This window comes from Delphinus delphis, chromosome 1, assembly GCF_949987515.2.
Source record: "Delphinus delphis chromosome 1, mDelDel1.2, whole genome shotgun sequence".
Classification (NCBI taxonomy): domain Eukaryota; kingdom Metazoa; phylum Chordata; class Mammalia; order Artiodactyla; family Delphinidae; genus Delphinus; species Delphinus delphis.
In genome coordinates, this window is record NC_082683.1 from 179,472,457 (window position 1) to 179,491,311 (window position 18,855).

Consider the following 18,855-nt stretch of genomic DNA (forward strand, 5'->3'; position numbering starts at 1 on the left):
TGTTGGAAAATCAATGTCTATATAATGTACTGTAACCTGTCGCTTGACTAGTACTTACCCACATCACTTAGTAAACATGTATCTAAGACATAAGTTAAAATTAGGTGCAAGTAGATTTTTAAAAGAATTTATGAGTATGCTTTAAGTTAATGCTTTTTACGTAAATCTTAGTACTTTGCTTTTTATTCCAAAAGTAAAAATTAAAACCTGGAACTAAACATGCTAAATAAATAATCACACAACATAACTGGAAATCTCAAAAACATTCATAGACATAATTCCATAGTATAGATTCCATAATTTACTTATAAACTATAAATAGACAAAATTTATTTAATAAGAATAAATTTAGTTCTCAAGATCAATAACATCATCCCCTCTAAGTCATTAACAGTTGCAAGATTCTGGATTTTGCTAATCCTTACAATGTGCTCTTAAAGTGGTGTAACAGGTTACAAGATAAATGTAATTAAGCAGTGAAACTGCTTCCTGCTGACTCTTTTTTTTTTGATATTGACATCACTAAGGTTTTCCAAAGAGTTTTTATCTTCAAACAACCATCTTAATAGGAAACTGAGTCAATCTAAAGAAATTATCTGTTGTTGTAAATGCCCTTCAGTAAGCACTACTGCTAAATGGAAATGAACATCTCCACTTCAGCTTTTAACATGTAATTAAATATAAAATGAATGTTTTACAAATGTAATAAAACATAAAGAACAGACTTGACGGCAAGCATCTTTACAAAAAATATAAAAAGTATATGTTCTGATCAGATTCACAAGTTAAACGTGAATAGATGGCCAGTAGGCCAGAGGGAATGTATCTTTCCTCTGAGAGACAAAGTGTATGTTTTTCATAGTTCTTTGATTCTTCACCATTCAGCGAGTTTCTGGCATTTAGTCCAAAAATCCAAAACAAGTTATGCTATTAATCCGTGTTCCAATGACTTCAGTGGTCTAGGAATATGTCCTATAAATATTTAATTGCAATTGATCCATCAAAACTCTGAGGACAACAATAATTAAATTTCAAGATTCTTATATCATTTTAGAAGAAATATTTGACTTTTTAATTAAGAGCTCATAAAAAGATTGTTCTGGGGAGAGGGGGCCAGGGGAGCACTTCTCTACCAAGCTGGGGAGGGGGGAGGGGGAGCACTGTTTTTAGTGCCAACATGACAGTCTTGTCCGTGAAGAAAAGCAGCAGGTGCACTGGAGCCACACAACACACAAATCCACACGCCCACACCCCTTCTCCACCTGGGAGAAATGACCAAGTCTCAAAAAGTTACCTCATATTAGAAACCCTTCTTGGGCACAAAGATAACTATTAAAGTCTTGAGAGATACAGAAAAAGACATTTTTTAACGAATTAGAAATCTTTAGAAATTTAAAGGAAAATTTAAATACTGCAAAAAAATTACTTTTAAAATATATTAATTTCTTATGGATCTTTAAATTTTCCTTTCTATATAATGCTTTGGGCTTGGGCTAAAAAAAAAAGTAGTCTAATTTAAATATTTCTTCTTAAACAGGCTCAGTACACCTTGACAGGTTAGTGAAAACTACACTGAAGTGCTACAATAAATTAGTCAACAGATACTTACAGACATCTGCTAAATGCTAAGCATTCAGTTAGTAGCTATATATAAACACAAACTGCTATTACAAGTGGGGAAAAGCTAGGTCAGCTTAAAGCTAAACCAAGAGAATTAAGTATGTGAAGGAACAGAAATAGTTATTTTTATTCCATTTCAAGAATTAGGTAATCGTATGACTGTAGTATACTAAATTAGATCACCATGGTATAAGGAACAGAAAAACACTTTGAAGGGTATTGTATAAAGCCCACTCAGTGCAATTTATCATCAGAACTAATAACTTAGTGGGACAACAACAGCCCTTCCAGGATATATCAACAGACACAAAATAATCTGCAACAGAATTAAGTCTTTTGAGCTTCATGACCACCAGACAAAAAAAAATTCATTAATCTGTTCATTCAATAAACATTTAATTGAATGTTTACTATATGCCAGGCACTTTTCTAGATGCCTAAAAAAACAGAAATGAATGAAACAGACAAAAATTCAAGCCTTCATAATATTTAAACATCTAGCGTTTGGGGATGGGGGGACAGAACAGATAGCATGAAATAAGAAGTGTAATAAATTATGTAATGTGTTAGAAGGGAATGAGTGTTGGAAAATAAAACACCTGAACAAGGGAGCTCGGGGAGTGTGGGGCAAGGAGCTTTCAGCTGTCAACAGTGTGGTCCAGGGCAGACATCACCATGAGGACGACACCTGAGCCAAGGCTGGAGGGCAATGAGGCAGTGAGCCCTTGGTCCGGGGGAGAAGAGGACCCGGGAGAGGGGAACCACGGGCATCAACAAGGCACAGCAGGTGTGGATGCACCCAGCAGGCCTGTCCCGAGGTCCAGGGGTTGAGAGAAAAATCAAGCAGCAGTGATGCCTGTTCTCACCTTAATTCACAATCTGCAGTCTCAACGGTGCTCTGAACGATGCTGAACCACCTCCTTTTTTCTCCAGCCCGCTCACTCTCCATCTACTTCAGGTCTTCTCTCCCCTTAAAGGTCCAACCACCTCCCCTTCCTCTCTCAGCCCATGACCTTGCCTCCTAATCTCACTGGGAAAAAAAAAAAAAAAAGAAACCTAAAGCAACTGAAAGAGAAATTCTGCCACAGCTCCTGGCTCACGGCCCCACTCCTTCCTGCTGTCACGGGGTGTCTGCTCCGCAGGGACCAGCTCCTCTAATGTTTCCTCCTCCTATCTCCTGAGTAGACCCATCTCTGCCAGGTCTGCCCTACAGCCCACGAACACGTGCCTTCTCCTCCTGACCCCATGTCTTCTCTGGCCTTGTCCACTTCGATGCTCCTCTTTAGGGTAAAACTCAGAAGTGCAGCCAGTACTGTTGTCTCCATGCCCTCCCCGCCTGCACCCCAATCACAAGGTCTCCCTCACCTCTCTGGTAAGGCTGCTCCTGCTGGGGTCATCCTATCTCCATGTTACTAAATCCAGTGCTCAAGTCCAAGTTCTTCCTTTAATCAACCTGTCACAAGCATCTGACACAGTTGGTCCCTCCACTATGGTGTCCTTTCTCTACTTGGTCCCAAAGGTACTCACTAGCCTGAATTCTCTCCTACCTCCAGGGTTACTCACTCCTTCTCGGCGTCCTTGGTCATTGCCCTCTGCTATTTCCTGGTCCCTGGACCTCTGGTCATTCCTATTTATACTCACTCCTTTGGTCGTCTCACTTGGTCTCCAGTCTAATGACTTGAACTACTATCTACACGCTGATGACTCCCAAATGTATATCTCAGGTCTAATTTTTGCCTCCGCCTCATCTATCCACTTGCCTAATAAATATCTTATTTGGATGTCTAGAAGACACCTCAGACTTAACATGTCCAAAACTGAACTCTTATTCTGCCCACCAAAATTTCTCCTGCCCACAATCTTGCCCATTTCGATAAAATGCGAATACATCCTGCCAGTTTCTTGGATGAGAAATCATGGAATCATCCCTGACTCCTTTCTCTCACACTGCACGTTAAATCTTTCAGAACATCCACTGACTATATTCAGAACAGATCCACAGTCTGACCAGTTCTCTCATCTTCCACAGACCAGTTCCAAACTGCCCTCTCCTCTCACACAGATTACAGCACAGCGTTTAAATCTTCCTTCTGCTTCCCCCTGTGACCACCCTACAGGATGGTGCCCAAATGCCACATTCTCCATGAAATCTATACCGACTATGCTACTTTAAGTTGCAATCTCACCCCAACCCCTGGTGGTCCCCCTTCTTGTTCTATTTACTTTTCCACAGTCCTTATCATCTCTGAACATTCTACATAATTTAGTTAACTTATTGTTGGTCTCCCTCCCACTAGAAACACAGAATTCACAACGTCAGAAATTCTTTTCTGCTTTGTTCTCCAAAGTATCCCAGCACCCAGAACACTTTCTAGTAGACAGTAGACACTCAAATTATACTGTTGAATGAGAGAATGAATAAAGAATACTTAGATGAGTGTTCCTAAAATTTTAGTGTGCCTATTCTTATGGTATTTCATTAATAATATAAATTTCTGGGTTTTAATCCAAGCCTCCTAAATCCAAAATTTTTGAAGGTGAGACTCAAGAAGATGCATCTTTAATAGACTTTCTAGCTAAATCTGCAGGTGGTTTGAGCCCACATTTAGACAAACGCTGTTTAGGATACTACTTGAAACTCGTTAACAAAGGATGCTGAAAAAATGTATCCCTTGTCCTAATAAGCTCTCTCTCCTTGTGTATTCCTTTTGCTACCAATAGGAGTCCATGTCTTCCCTATGTCACATGGTATTTTTATTCTTTTTTCATCGTATAAAATATGTGCTGGATACAATTACCATCTCCCATCCATTCATATGTCAAGTATTTCCTAATACTCCCGAACTGTTGAATTTTTAGTACTAGAATGCATGTGTTGATCTTAGCTATAGATGACATACCATAAATAACTATCGTGCTTCTTTCAAAAAAGATCAATAGGAAAATGTAGAAATGTATAAGAATTTATTATTTATGTTAAAAGCTTTCTAAAATCTCCAGCTAACATAAAAGGAAAATATTTGGCTTCTGACCCACTCCTTTTATCCAATATCTTACGAAGTCAGAGAAAGTGGGTCGTAGCACAAAATACAGAGAGTGCTGAGGATCCCGCAGAATTTTCCCTTTTACACACTATACCATTAAGTGACTCCGGGTTTGAAATTACAGACACCACTCAGTTGAAACACCTGACTCCTACAATGTTTGGATTTTCCCAAATGAAATAGATGAAGAGCTTATAAAATATCCATTATATTCAATTTTATGAGCTCATCATCTACCAAAATCATAAAGACATTTTCCTGCCTATTTCTTATAACAGGAATAGCAGTTTTTATTTGATTTCTTTATTTAACAATATTAAGTGTCTACTATATACTAGATATTAGGATACAAACACTTTAAAAATGATCCTTGTCTTTACAGAGCCTGCAACTCAAGAAGGAGCCAAACAAACCAACAAATATCATATGGTACAAATCCAAGACGCTAAAAGGCAAGGAATTTATAAACGACTGAGAGATCAAGAACCTGCAAAAGGGACATCTGAACCAAGTCTTAAAGAATGACTGAGTTGAGTAACGTAAAATGGAGAGAGAGCGTTCAGGCCAGAGAAGACAGGAAGGAGACAAGCATACATGCATTTATTCATTCCTTTATTCCTGAAGGGACGGTAAGTCTTAGTGGCTCTGTGGATGCAAGTCCTAACTCGACCACATACTAGCTGCTGTGTACACTCTTAGCAAATTATTTAACCTCCCTGTAATTTAGGTTTATAACCTGCAAAGTGGCAGTAATAAAGTAGGTCACTGTGAAGATTAAACTAGTCTAGATAAAGCACTCAAACAGTACCCTGCATAAGTCATAATTCAACAAATGTTATTTTTATTTATTCATGATGACCATCATTCATTCTCTCACTATTTATTACGTATCCATTACAATTCAAGTGAGAAGCATAAAGAGGGGAAACCATTTTCAGAGACCTAAGAGCAGACATCCAGAATGGCTGCAGTAAGGGTATTGAGAGAAGTATTAGAGAGAAAACTAGAGAGACAAATGCCAGAAGATGACGGAGTCTGTGTGCCAGGCTAGGGTGTGAACATCCTAGATATAATGAGAAATACGTAAGATATGCTTTTCAGAAAGAATACTCTCAAAGCAGACTGGAGGATGGCTTGAAAGGGGGGCTAAATGGAAGAACACAAACCGGTTACCCAACAAGTCACTGACACTGAAACAGGGGAGCATAAAATAGGTAAATCTAATATTTAGAAAGCAGAATCAACAGAACATAGTAAACAACTAGAATCTGCGTGCAAGAAAGGTTCGTGGTGATGGTATGAGAAAAGACGACGCCTAATTTTCTGGTTTAGGCAACAGGGTAGAATTAGTTCCCAGAAGAAGGGGTGCAGGAGGGGCCAGTATGTTTGTGTATGTGCAGATGCACGTATGTATATGGGCGATGCACATGTTTGTATGGGAGTGTATGTACATGCATACACACATGTATACATTTGTATGGGTCTAGACTAAAGATACGTTTAGGACTTATCATAATAGGTAATTAATGCATGTATGGTCCTACATAAGGAAGCCCAGTGAGCTGGTATGAGCTAGAGACGTAGAGGTCTGAGGACAGAGACATTCAGGGTATAGACAGAGGCAAGCGTAATGATAAAGGGCCCAGGAGGAACTGCCTAGAGAAAGGGAAAAAGTTAGAATGTTGTATCACGGATAAAAAGAACAAGAGTATTCTAAGAAGTACTACTAGTCAATATGCCAATAAGTAAGTATTTAAGAACAGCAGAGTGAGGACTCTTTCCCTATTCACTACAGCTGTAAAAACAAAGGCTACCCTCGCAGGAGAAAGCACACGCCCACTCTTTTTAAAAACAATTTACAATAGCCAGGACATGGAAGCAACCTAAGTGTCCATCGACAGGTGAATGGATAAAGAAAATGTGGCACATATATACAATGGAATATTACTCAGCCTTTTATAAAAAGAAATGAAATTGAGTAATTTGTAGTGAGGTGGATGGACCTAGAGTCTTCCATACAGAGTGAAGTAAGTCAGAAAGAGAAAAACAAATACTGTATGCTAACACATGTATATGGAATCTAAAAAAAAAAAAAATGGTTATGAAGAACCTAGGGGCAGGACAGGAATAAAGACGCAGACGTACAGAATGGACTTGAGGACATGGGGACGGGGAAGGGTAAGCTAGGATGGAGAGAGTGGCATGGAGTTATATATATTACCAAATGTAAAATCGATAGCTAGTGGGAAGCAGCCGCATAGCACAGGGAGATCAGCTCGGTGCTTTGTGACCACCTAGAAGGGTGGGATAGGGAGGGTGGGAGGGAGATGCAAGAGGGAGGAGATATGGGGACATATGTATAACTGATTCACTTTGTTATAAAGCAGAAACTAACACACCACTGTAAAGCAATTATACTTCAATAAAGATGTTTAAAAAAAAGAAAAATTACAAACCAAAAAAAAAAAAAAAGTGTTCTCTTCCAGTATGCAGAACGACAACATTATTGGATGGGAAAGTTTGAGAAAGACATATTTATATTATCTTATGATGAACACTAAAAGAGGTTTTGCCAAGTTGAATTTCCCTATCATTTTCCACTCCGATAAAGTTAGAATATGGACAAGCAGTATTATTTTGTGGAAAAAATGTATCTACTGTAATATATTTGAGCTCCAGATGTCCAACAGTGACCTAGGCTGCCAGCGAACAGAGAGTCTGTATTCATGGACATCCCACAGGTCCGTGGTCTGCATGAGGCTCTGGGATCTCCACACTAAGTTCAGCCACGGTCCTTGGCCATGGGGCGTGTATAGTAAAATAAGCAGAAACAACTCTAGTTCCCGTGGCCTTAATAACAAACAATACCCAAGAAAATAATTTCCTCTGCTGGGTTAGTGTAATAGGAAACAAAAGGAAGAGACCTAAAACTAACGGCTTAAATCTCTGTAAAGCTGCAAGCTAAAGAAGGTGCTGTCAGAGCCATGGGTTTAAGAAGTGGTTTCTGGGATTCCTTCCAAATCCATTATCTAAAGAGGAATTTATCCAAATGGAACTTCCTATCATCTGTCTAAGCCATGTTTATTCCATGGTATCATGGAATGTTAGAGCCGAAAGGTATCTCAGACTTAGTGACCTTTTAGTCTAATTCATGTTACAGATGCAGTAACCGAGGTCTAAAGAGGATAAGAAGTCAGCTGTCAGTGAAAACAAAGCCTATTACCGGTGAATCCAGAAATAGTAAAAAAAAAAAAAAAAAAAAAAAAAAAAAGAATGTTTTTATACAACACTTAAGGAATTTAAATAACTTAAGTAATTAATAGCCTAATTAATAATGACAAAGCCAACTCCCAGAACATTTCCTCCCTACAGAAAAGATCATAATCCTTTCAGCTTATCCTTTCCTTGTCTTTCTTTATAATTTTATCACGTTTCCCTAAATAATACATTATTTAGTTTTCCTCACTGTTGAACATTATTACATAAAAGGACTCATCATATCAATTCTTCAGTGATTTGTTCCTTTAATTCATTCACATTTAGTTCTGCTGAAGCTCATTCATCTCCCTGTTGTGTAGCTGTTCTATTGTATGAATGTGACAATTTATTCATCTTAATACCGATGACTGTCTAAGATTACCAGCAGTACTTTGCTGTTATGAGTAATTTTAGTAGATGATTTTTGGTGCACAATTTAGAGTGAAATTGCTGGGTCAAAAGAAACTGAAGTTTAAGTCATAGCGCCAAAGGGTTTTATCAATAAGTTGTGCAAATTTTCACTCCCCTTAACAGCTGAAACTTGGTCCCGTGCTCCATGTGTTTGCCAAAATTTGAGATTTTCAGGTTTTTAAAACTGGGCCAGTCTGGTGAGTGTGAGGGGGTATTTCATTATGTTTTTTATTTGCTGTTCTCTGATTACAGATGAGGTGGAACATCTTGTATATCTTTATTAGCCATTCAGGTTTCTTCATTTGCATGTGCTTATCCAAATCTTCTGCACAATTATATATGTTTTTTACCGACATGCGGGAGTTTGTTTTTTTATATTCTAGTTTCTAAACTCCTGGGTGGTTCAAAAGTATTGCAAATATGGAGTCTTTTGATGGCCAAAAGTTCTTAATTTCATGAAGTCAAATTTATTAGGCTATTTCTTTATGTCCTAAGTAACTTGTCTTTATACTCAAAGTAATAATGTCAGTTTGGTGTCTTACTTTCTAAATCTTTATGTTTTTTGTGGCTAAATTATATATGTGAGGGGTTCCAATGGTAACCGATAGAACGTTTCTCAGAGGGAAACATTAGTGTTTTAAGTATGATGTTTATTGAAAAGATGTTTAATCATGCCTTTTTGCTTTTATCATGACGCTCATGAATATTATGAAAAATCTGCATCTGTTGAGATGATCTAATGATTTCACTCCTATAATGAGTTAACGTAGTGAATTACATTCATAGATTTCCTAATGTGTAACTACCGTTTAATTTCTGGGATAAAGTCAACCTGCCCATGAAGCAGCATCCTTTTTACACCTTGTTAGAATTGGCTGAAAATACTTTGCTTAAATTTTTGCATCTGTGGGCATAAATGAAACTGGCTTATAATGTTTTCTTCTCATGCTGTCTTAGGTTTTAGAATCAAGGTTATCCTGGCCTTAAAAAAGAGACTGAAGAGTTATCTCCCTTTTGCCATAGTCAAAACAGGAATTTTTTGGAAATTGAAGTGGAACCATTTGATTCTGGAATGTGTGGGAGAACTGGCCTGTCTTACACAGTAAATATTGGTTAAATTTAATTAACATATTTACCATTTATTTTGCTCTTCCTTCCTTCTTGCATTTCAGACATTCCATCTTAGATCTGAGAAAACTTTCTCTCTGAATTACTTTCTTAAAGTACTTCCTTAAGAATTTCTTTCTCCTGTTGGTAGGGTAGTCAGGGTTCAACCAGAGAAGCAGAACCAGTAAAAGATTTAAGAGACAGATAGACAGATACATATACACATATGAGAGTTATTATAAGAAACTGGTTTACAGGATTATGAGGGCTGGCTAAGCAGGTAGGAAATTCATAGGATAGGCAGTCAGGAAGGACAGACCATGGGCAGGTGGGACCACAGTCAGGGGCCGATGCTGCCACCCACAGGTGTACCTTCTCTCTTTCAGGAAAATCTCAGTCTTGTTTTACAAGCCTTCCAACTGCTTCCGACAGGCCCACCCAGCTCATGTAGGATTATCTTCCTTATTTAAAGCCAAATGATTAGGGGTTTAAATTACACATGTAAAAATACCTTCACAGCAATACTCAGATTAGCATTTGATTAAATAACTGGGGGCCGCAGCCTCACCAAGTGGACACATCATTAAAGCCAACACAGAGGGCAAACTCAGCTTTAGCAGGGAAATGTCTGCATGGCACTCTTGCAATTAAAACGTATTTTAGTTGGTGTAGGATTCTAGGCATTTTTTTCTCAACACACTAAAGATGTGGCAGTGTCTTCTGGATTCCACTGCTGCTGGTGTGAAGTCATCTGTCAGTATTTGCTCTCTGAAAGTAATCTGTTTTTTCTCTTTTAAAAAAATTTCCTCTTTATTGAATGTTTTAGAGCTGAATCTGCTGTGTGGGTGTAGATTTCTTCTTATTTCCTCAGTTTGGAGATGTGGGACTTCCTGAATTTATAAAGTGTGCATGTAACTGGCTCTGGCCCTGTCCTTCCAACCAGCATCTCTCCTGCACTTCATGTCTGCTCCTTTCAGGACTGACTGTATGGATTTCAGACATTTCCACTCCACCCTTTATGTTTATTAACCTCTTACATGTTCTACTTCTTCATGGCTCTGTACTATGTTCTGGATAATTTCTTTTTCACATCTTCCAGTTCAGCAAATCTCTCTTTAGTTAGATCTGACTGGCTATTAATACATCAATTTCCTTTCATTTAAATTACATGCTTCCTTACCAGAAGTTTATTTGCTACATTCTTAAAATTGTCTTTACATTCTTCAAAGTTTTTATGCCTTGAACATTTTTAAAGCTCGTCTTTTATTTCTCTGAACATCTTAAGCACAGCTATTTTATATTCTACTTCTGTTACATCCAGTATTTGAAGTCTCTGCAGGTCAGTTTCTGTCTGCTGTTTCTGGTTCACGATTTGTTTCCCTGTATGTCTAATGACTTTTAAGAGTGGAATTTCTCTTTGGGATCTTAGCTGGGAGAATTCCTTGACGCCTGGATGAAGGGGGATTCCTCAAGGAGGATGCATATTTGCTTCTGCCTGAGGGCACTAACAGTCAGGATAACTTTACACTTGACTTGAGTTTGGTCAGACCAAATCAGAAATTATTAATTCAGGCTTCAGAGTCCTGTGCATGCTGGTGAGTGGCAACTTCTCAGCAGCGCTCTTTCCTCCCCTCCACTCATGCCAGAGCTTCAGATGTACAATCCCCAGGAAGTGGCTGAAGGGAAGGAGCACCTTTATTTCTTGTTTACCTTTACAGTAAGTCTTCCCAGACTGATGCGAGTTGAATCTCGTATCACACTTCTCATCTTGGAGAGTAAGCACTGGGCTTTGTCTCCTGTGACCCTCACCACATGATGTTTTTTCAAATTCTGCATTTTAAATTGTTTCAGTACATAAGTGAGCTCCGAATCCTTCCCTGCCATATTATAAGAAATTACAGTTCACTTTAATGCCTACCTTAAAATTATATGCTTCTCTCCTGGGTTCATGTTCTCTCAATTTTGATGCATAAGAATTGTTGAATAAAGAGAGGACCTGGGTAGTTCTTGACCCATAATGGATCACAAACTCATGGTCAGGAATGTTAATCATTTGTACCTAATAAATATTTTTATATTCTTTCAGAAAGATCAGTAGTGTCTTTTGAGAATTCATCTATGCTAATAATTTTTATCAATCGATTCCTATTTTTTTTCCCTTTTCCCCCCAAGCTTCAGTGAAGCGTAACTGGTATACAAAAAACTGCACATAATTAATGCAGACAATTTGCTGAGTTTGGGCAGATGTATATACTCCTGTTACCATCACCACAATCCAGGTAATAAACATGTCCATCACCTCCAAAAGTTTCCTTGTGTCCATTTATGTTCCTGTTTGTTTGTGTGTGGTAAGAACATGAGCAGGAGATCCACACTCCTAACACATTCCAAAGCACACAACACTGTACTGTCGGCACCTCGGATGCTGGACCTGACTCATCTTTACAACTTTGTGACGCTGTCAACAGAATCTCAAGTCCTTTCAGGGATACCTTCAACTATCTCTTTCTTAAGGTTCATAAAATAGTATCAAGTTCAAGAACACAGTCAATTGGTGTATGTTAAACTATCCAAGTTGTCCTATAATCGGTTCTACTTTGACCATTCTCATATGTTACATTTAGCCTTTTTGACCAAGTTATACTTTTAAAACATCCTGCATAGATATGTATTTTGTTAATGTAACTGCTCTAAGGATGAGGCAGACCCTAAAATTTATGAGCTTCCACAAAGTTTCATGCACTGTCGAGCTGAAAGTGCACAGGTGTTAATTCACATAAACTGTATCACAACCTGTGGGGCAGGGTACGATACTTGTTATTTTATAGAAAAAGAAACAGATACTTATGAACAAAAAGCTACTGAGTGACAAAGCCAAGGTTTAACCCAACTCTACCTGACTCCTAAAATACATATGCTTTTTGTAGTTATGTAAAAAAAAAAAAAAAAAGACCACGTATGAACGTTATCAAACAATAAGACTCCAGTTACAGAATCTCAAAAAGGGAAGTAATACGTCATTTTACCCAACCATTCAGTCCTTGACCTCCATATAATTTGAGCTTCATAACTCAGTTTTGACAATGGGAGGTACAACTATCTCCTCTTGACAGACAAAAACACAGCAAGGGCACTGATAATTAACTCAACAAGCATGTACTGGACGACTAGCCTGGGCCTGCACTGTGCCACACACTTCAGCATTTACAGACCATCACTCGATCCTGTTCCAATCCTGGGAAGTAATTCAGTCTATACCGGAGCCCTCTAGGGACAGAGAGCTCCAAAGGGAGCCCACTCCATCCTGGGAAATTCACAAGACATCTTTAACCTGGAAACCCACCAAACCTGGTTCTTTCTGTTCCAGAAAGCTGTGTACTGGACAAATCTAATCCTTTCTTTAAGGTAACCTTTCACATATTGGAAGACAGGTATATCCCCACAGAGCATTCTTCTAACTCAGATCATTATTTAGAACTTCCTCAGAATACAGATAAATGGTATTGGATTTTTAAACCATGCTGGTTTCTTTACTTATCTAATTTGAAGCTTATTTTGAGTTATTTGGTCTCTTTCCTCTTAACAGACAAAGGAATTTCTATTAACTTGTCTGCTTCTCAAGGGCATCACTGAGTTTTTTTTGTTTGTTTGCTTTTTGATTTTTTGCCGTACGCGGGCCGCTCACTGTTGTGGCCTCTCCCGTTGCGGAGCACAGGCTCTGGACATGCAGGCTCAGCGGCCATGGCTCACGGGCCCGGCCGCTCCACGGCATGTGGGATCTTCCTGGACTGGGGCACGAACCCGTGTCCCCTGCATCGGCAGGCGGACTCTCAACCACTGCGCCACCAGGGAAGTCCCATCACTGAGTTTTTATTCATGTCTGCACCCTGGCCCCAAGCACAGTTTATGACACACTGTAGGTCTTCATTAAATGTTGAATTCACATAGCTAACTTTACACTTAAAATTGTCATGTGGAATAAGAAAAGTAAGTGTTAAGAACTTAATTTAAATTACATAAACAGAAATACGGCAAGCCTAAATTAAGAAACTTGCCATGATCACACAGTGGGATGAAAGAGACACTGCATCTAAACTTTCTGGAATCTGATGTCAAGCTGCTGCTTTTTGAAATGACAGTTTTATTTTCTGAGCCAGAAATCAAGACACACAGAAGGACTATAAATTTTTTCTGAAATTTTAATTTGTGATTATGTAAAGTTTTACAAAGCTTGAAAAGTTACGTATTTATAAATCGTTTTTATAAACTGGATTGCATTGGGATGGTCCTATTAAAAAACTCAGTTTGTTTACCATACCCATCTAGCACACTACGATAAGCCCTTCTAAGATGCCTTACATAACCAGTCTTACTGCTTCTGCTGCTGCGCATGGATACTCTCCTCTGTGAGACCATCAGCTGAGCAACTTTCAGTGAGGAAGTTTTTAATAGCAAAGTTCAGACATAATTTTACAGTGACAAAAAAGTGTTATAAATTTCTGTTACATTTCTGTAACCTTGTTACAGAACAAAACGTGGAGGTCCACTCTTACCTGCTTAAAAAGCTGGAGGTTAACTGCGGTTTCTAAAAAATGTTTCATCAGACTTGAGCGGTGCTTGACGAAACTCTCCTCACAGAACGTGATGGGCTCACCCTGGATAGAAACAAAGAATTTCGGGGACGTCAACAGAAAGTCAGCACAAACCAGTCTATCTGAAGAGGCACCTGGGGGGGTCACACAGGAGTGTAAGACAGAACTTCAAGGTACTCAGGGTGTAGAGGGAGTGAGACCCTTACACATCATGGCTGGAGGTCAGGCTGGTAGAAATATTCCTCGAGCCGATAAGCTTCTGCCATAGCTTCCTAATCAAGCATCCCTTGGGCTCTAAAAAATGGTCACTTTCACTCCCTCACAGTAAGACTAAATCCCCTAAAAACAAAGATTTAATATCATTAGATTGATTATGAGTATTAAAAATTGCACACAGGGCTTCCCTGGTGGCACAGTGGTTGAGAATCCGACTGCCGATGCAGGGGACATGGGTTCGTGCCCCGGTCCGGGAAGATCCCACATGCCATGGAGCGGTTGGGCCCGTGAGCCATGGCCGCTGAGCCTGCGCGTCCGGAGCCTGTGCTCCGCAGCGGGAGAGGCCACAACAGTGAGAGCCCTGCGTGACGCAAAAAAAAAAAAAAAAAAAAATACACCATATTTGCCACTATCATAGAACTTACAATCTAATGGGGGAAAAACAACAAACAAGGAATCCTGTTAAAGGTAAAGACCTGTTGTCTTTGAATCCCTAATATCAGCAATATATCTAGTTACACTGGGAGCCCAATAAATGTTTTATAAGTGAATAAATGAAATAGCAAGTAAGCTAAAGCCTTGCTCCGTATGACATACTGTCTTTTCCAAAGCAAATATAAATTTTAAAAATAAACAAAATCATTGCCTCTAACGGCAGTTCCAACTATATCATTGCTATAACAAAGAAATCAGGACTATTGATAATCTTAATTTTTATTTGATGGACTTTTCATGCCCAAACATGTGAGAGAGATTTTATTTCAGTCTGTAATATGTCTAAAAGTTGTCATTAACATTGCAGAATAGTCTTCAACTCAAATATAGAGTTCTAGCTCCAGTTGAAAAGCTTAGACTTCTGATGTTACAAGCAAGCATTTCTTCTGATTGGAGGGTGCAGAGAGCGGGGGTGAAAGTCTCCAGGGAGAAGGGGTGGGAGCAAAGTCTACCGACTCTTCCTCAAGAGTTGGGCGTAACTAGTCATCAGCCAATGTGAACTGCCTGGAAGAACTCTGTCCTCACTAATCTTGTAGCAATTGCCTGCAATCTGTCAGGAGAAGGGGCAGAGAAAGCTCAGACGTGCTGCCTGCCCCCCTCCTTGATAACAACCATCACGGTAAAAGCTTCCAACTGAACCTTTAATTGATCAACAGTTTGTTCGCTAAGGATCTCAATGATTACGAAGACGACAAAGCCCTGACACATCTTAGAATTTTCTCACAGGGGAAAGAAAAATAAGGCTTGTTTAACAATGCTGTAAAGTTTTATGTATTAATACACAAGAGTCTCAATTGCTGTCATCCTTGGGGTGTATCCTGTGGAACAGATTCTTTTCAATCCAAGTCAAACTGGATGGCGTGGTAAGAAGGAACTCTGCTTAGGATCTTCTGGTTTATTTATGACCTGATGAAAAATCAGGATTAGGACTGAGTAGTTTCTCAAAAACTGTCTTGTTCCAAGTAAGGTGACTACATACCCAGTGTTGCGTGCTAAATTCCCAGTTTAGGCCTGCAGTACGGAAGGTTTAACCTGGGGGCATCTGTGGCTTCACAGAGGAAATTTGAGCTGGTTTTGAAAACGAATGGAAGCTTTATGAAACACAGACAGAAAAGACAGTCTTGAGAGAGGACAGACGTGGACAAAACGTGGGTAGTGTGTTTGGGGTGGGTGTGAATTAGAGAAAGCACCAAAGTGGGATAATAAGAGGTTGGCTGAGGCCTAGTGGCTACTGGACATGGGTTACAGAGAGTACCAGAGGGAAAGGGTAGGTTGAGCCATCCTGGAAAAGGCCTGAGCCACATTCTAAGACACTGGCTATGTCCTTGAAGGCCTCAAGCAGCTCAAAGAAGCATGTGTACGTGTTTTGGAATGGAGAGCGCATAGGCAAGAGGAAATAATGGTACAAAATAAATCAGGCAAGAAAAGACAAACTAGGCAGCAGACAGGAAGAAACAGCACTGACTCTTACTACCTAACATTTACGGGGCACCGATGACTACACTAACAGTAATAACAGCAGCTAATGACTGCATAATACTTATTATGTGCCAGGCACTGTGGTAGGGCACTTTACACATATTAACTCACATGAACCTCAAGCTTATTATCATCATATTCTACACAGGATTAAACTAAAACAAAGTTTAAGTCACTTGCTCAAGACTGCACAGCACTGTAATTGTTAGAGGCAGGATTCACTCTATGCTCTCAACCTCCAAATGATCCCATTTCTGGGTATCCAAGACTATATGAAATGTTTTATTTATTCCACGTCATGTAATCTGTAAAAGTACAATAAACTGTGGTAATTATTACATTTTACAGATGAGGAAGCTGAGGCTTAGAAAGTTTAAGTAGATTAACCCAGGTTGTGAGAGTTTGAAGTTGATGTGGTTAATTACGCTACTAAACATTTCATGGCAAAATCAACAGGACTTGTTTATCAACTGATACACAGCAGTGGTTCTCAAAGAGTGGTCCAGGGACTCTGACCTTTTCATAGGGTCTGCAACACTAAAACTATTTTCATAATAGTGCTAAGATGTTATTTGCCCTTTCACTTTCATTTTCTCACGAGATCCGACTGAGTTTTCCAGAGGCTTCATAATTTGCAATACTGCAACAGAATGAAAGCAGAATCAAACGTGAGAATCCAGCCAGCTTCTTTTAAGCTGGGTAGTAAAGAGATTTGGAAAAATGTAAAACAGTGCCATTCTTCTGACCAAATTTTTTGTTTAGAAATAGACTTATTTTTCATGAAAACATGTTTTATGTTAAGCTTAGTAGGTTTGTGTTTTTACCTTTCCATTTTTTTTTCCATTTTTAAAAATTATTTTTTCTCCTTCCTTTTTTATTGGTTTGTATTGTTTTGAAATAAATTATCAATAATAACTATTTAAAATATATTCAGTTTTCATTTCTAATATGGTAAATAGTGATAGATAGACCCAACATAAACAAAAGTTCTTTGATGTCCTTGATAATTTTTAAGAGTATAAAGACATCCAGAGGGCTTCCCTGGTGGCGCAGTGGTTCGGAGTCCACCTGCCAATGCAGGGGACGCGGGTTCGTGCCCCGGTCCGGGAGGATCCCACATGCCGCGGAGCGGCTGGGCCCGTGAGCCATGGCCGCTGAGGCTGCGTGTCCAGAGCCTGTGCTCCGCAATGGGAGGGGCCACAGCAGTGAGAGGCCCGTGTACCGCAAAAAAAAAAAAAAAAAAAAAAAAAAAAAGACTAGGAATACAGAACAAAAACCAGGTTTAATAAGAATCTGGTAAAATCAATTGTGGCTAGTGTCTCGGCTTGGGCTCTAAGCCAAGCCTGAGACAGGGATTCTTGTTCACGTGATTTGCTGGCGGAGAATTCTCAGGAAATAGGTACTAAGGGGAACAGGATATGGCAGGGAAAAAGGACAGGCAAGAATGTTGGTTTCATCTGGAGATCAGCTTCAGACTGAACCCACGGAAAAGTACTAATCATGGGGCAGAGTCCATCCAGCCTTGAGGCAAGGCCAGTTTCCTACTTCCTGTGTGGGCCAGTCACTGAACCTGGGCCTCTCGGTGGGAGGGGTGGAGGAGAAGGTGAGATGCCTGGAAGGCCCTGCCCATTTAGCTAAGGGCAATTTTCCTCTGAAAATAACACCAGCCGGTACAGCCTGGGGAGGGCCTCTAGGACAGTGAAGGCCGCCTGAAGGTACAGTAACACAAGCTAGAAAGTCAAGCTTGGAACATGTGCTGTTTAACCTATATTTAGGAAATAGCTGCACAGAGCTAGGTATTCAAGTTAAGCGGATCACCCTACTGAGGGACAAAGATTGATGCAACTGAGAAATACTCATCTATAATCTAATTAATTTCTTAAAATTCTACAGCTCATTGACAGAAAAGTAAGTAAATAAATATATAGTTCAGTGGAGACACAGAATGATCAGGTAGAAATATTAAAAGGTGGAAAAGAAAAAATCTTCACGGGAAAATTCTGACATGACGGTAAAGCAACTGACTCTTTTGCTCATGGAGCAGTCATGAGGCAACAGAAAGGAATCAAAACCAAAATTGCTGCAACTGGAATGTCAAACAAAGGAGCGTGGAAGGACGTAAGAAAAATATGATGCATCGTAGAGTAGGAATGAAGTTCTTATTACAGAGAAGAGAACCAGACTTTCCAGAAAGGAACCACCAGCACACTGCTCACCATCACATTTAAGTATGTCAGTCAACAAACACATTCTAAGGATGAATCAACAACACACCAGCACTCTACGATGAGGACCCATTGACAATAGTAAAAACACCAAAGCTCACACTGATTTACCTTTTAAAACATAAAAAGCAGAGCAGAGTCATGATTATCCACAGAACAGTGTCACTCTCAGTCACTTGTATAATGACTAATGATTGGGAAGAAAAAGGGTGCCACCCCTGCAGGGTGCCAGGAAGTGCAAGTCACTCCTACCTGACGGCATTTAAGTTACTCAGAACTGCCCTCCACTGGCATCAATCTGGCCCATACGGACCACGGGATTTACCTCTAGAAGTAAATTCTCCATCCTCCGGATATCCAGAGACATTTGTATCTTTCTTTTAGCACTCATTTTCTGCACTGTATTAA

At 39.4% G+C, this 18,855-nt stretch overlaps 1 protein-coding gene across 2 annotated transcripts in view; it reads right to left on the minus strand.

The window, feature by feature from the left end:
- DENND1B (DENN domain containing 1B) overlaps positions 1-18,855 on the minus strand; it is a 251,610-nt gene that overhangs the window by 64,066 nt on the left and 168,689 nt on the right. For both annotated transcript variants that reach the window (XM_059998790.1, XM_059998789.1), the window contains one exon: positions 13,994-14,095. In XM_059998790.1, coding sequence (XP_059854773.1) covers positions 13,994-14,095 — 102 coding nt within the window. The remainder of the gene's footprint in view (positions 1-13,993; positions 14,096-18,855) is intronic.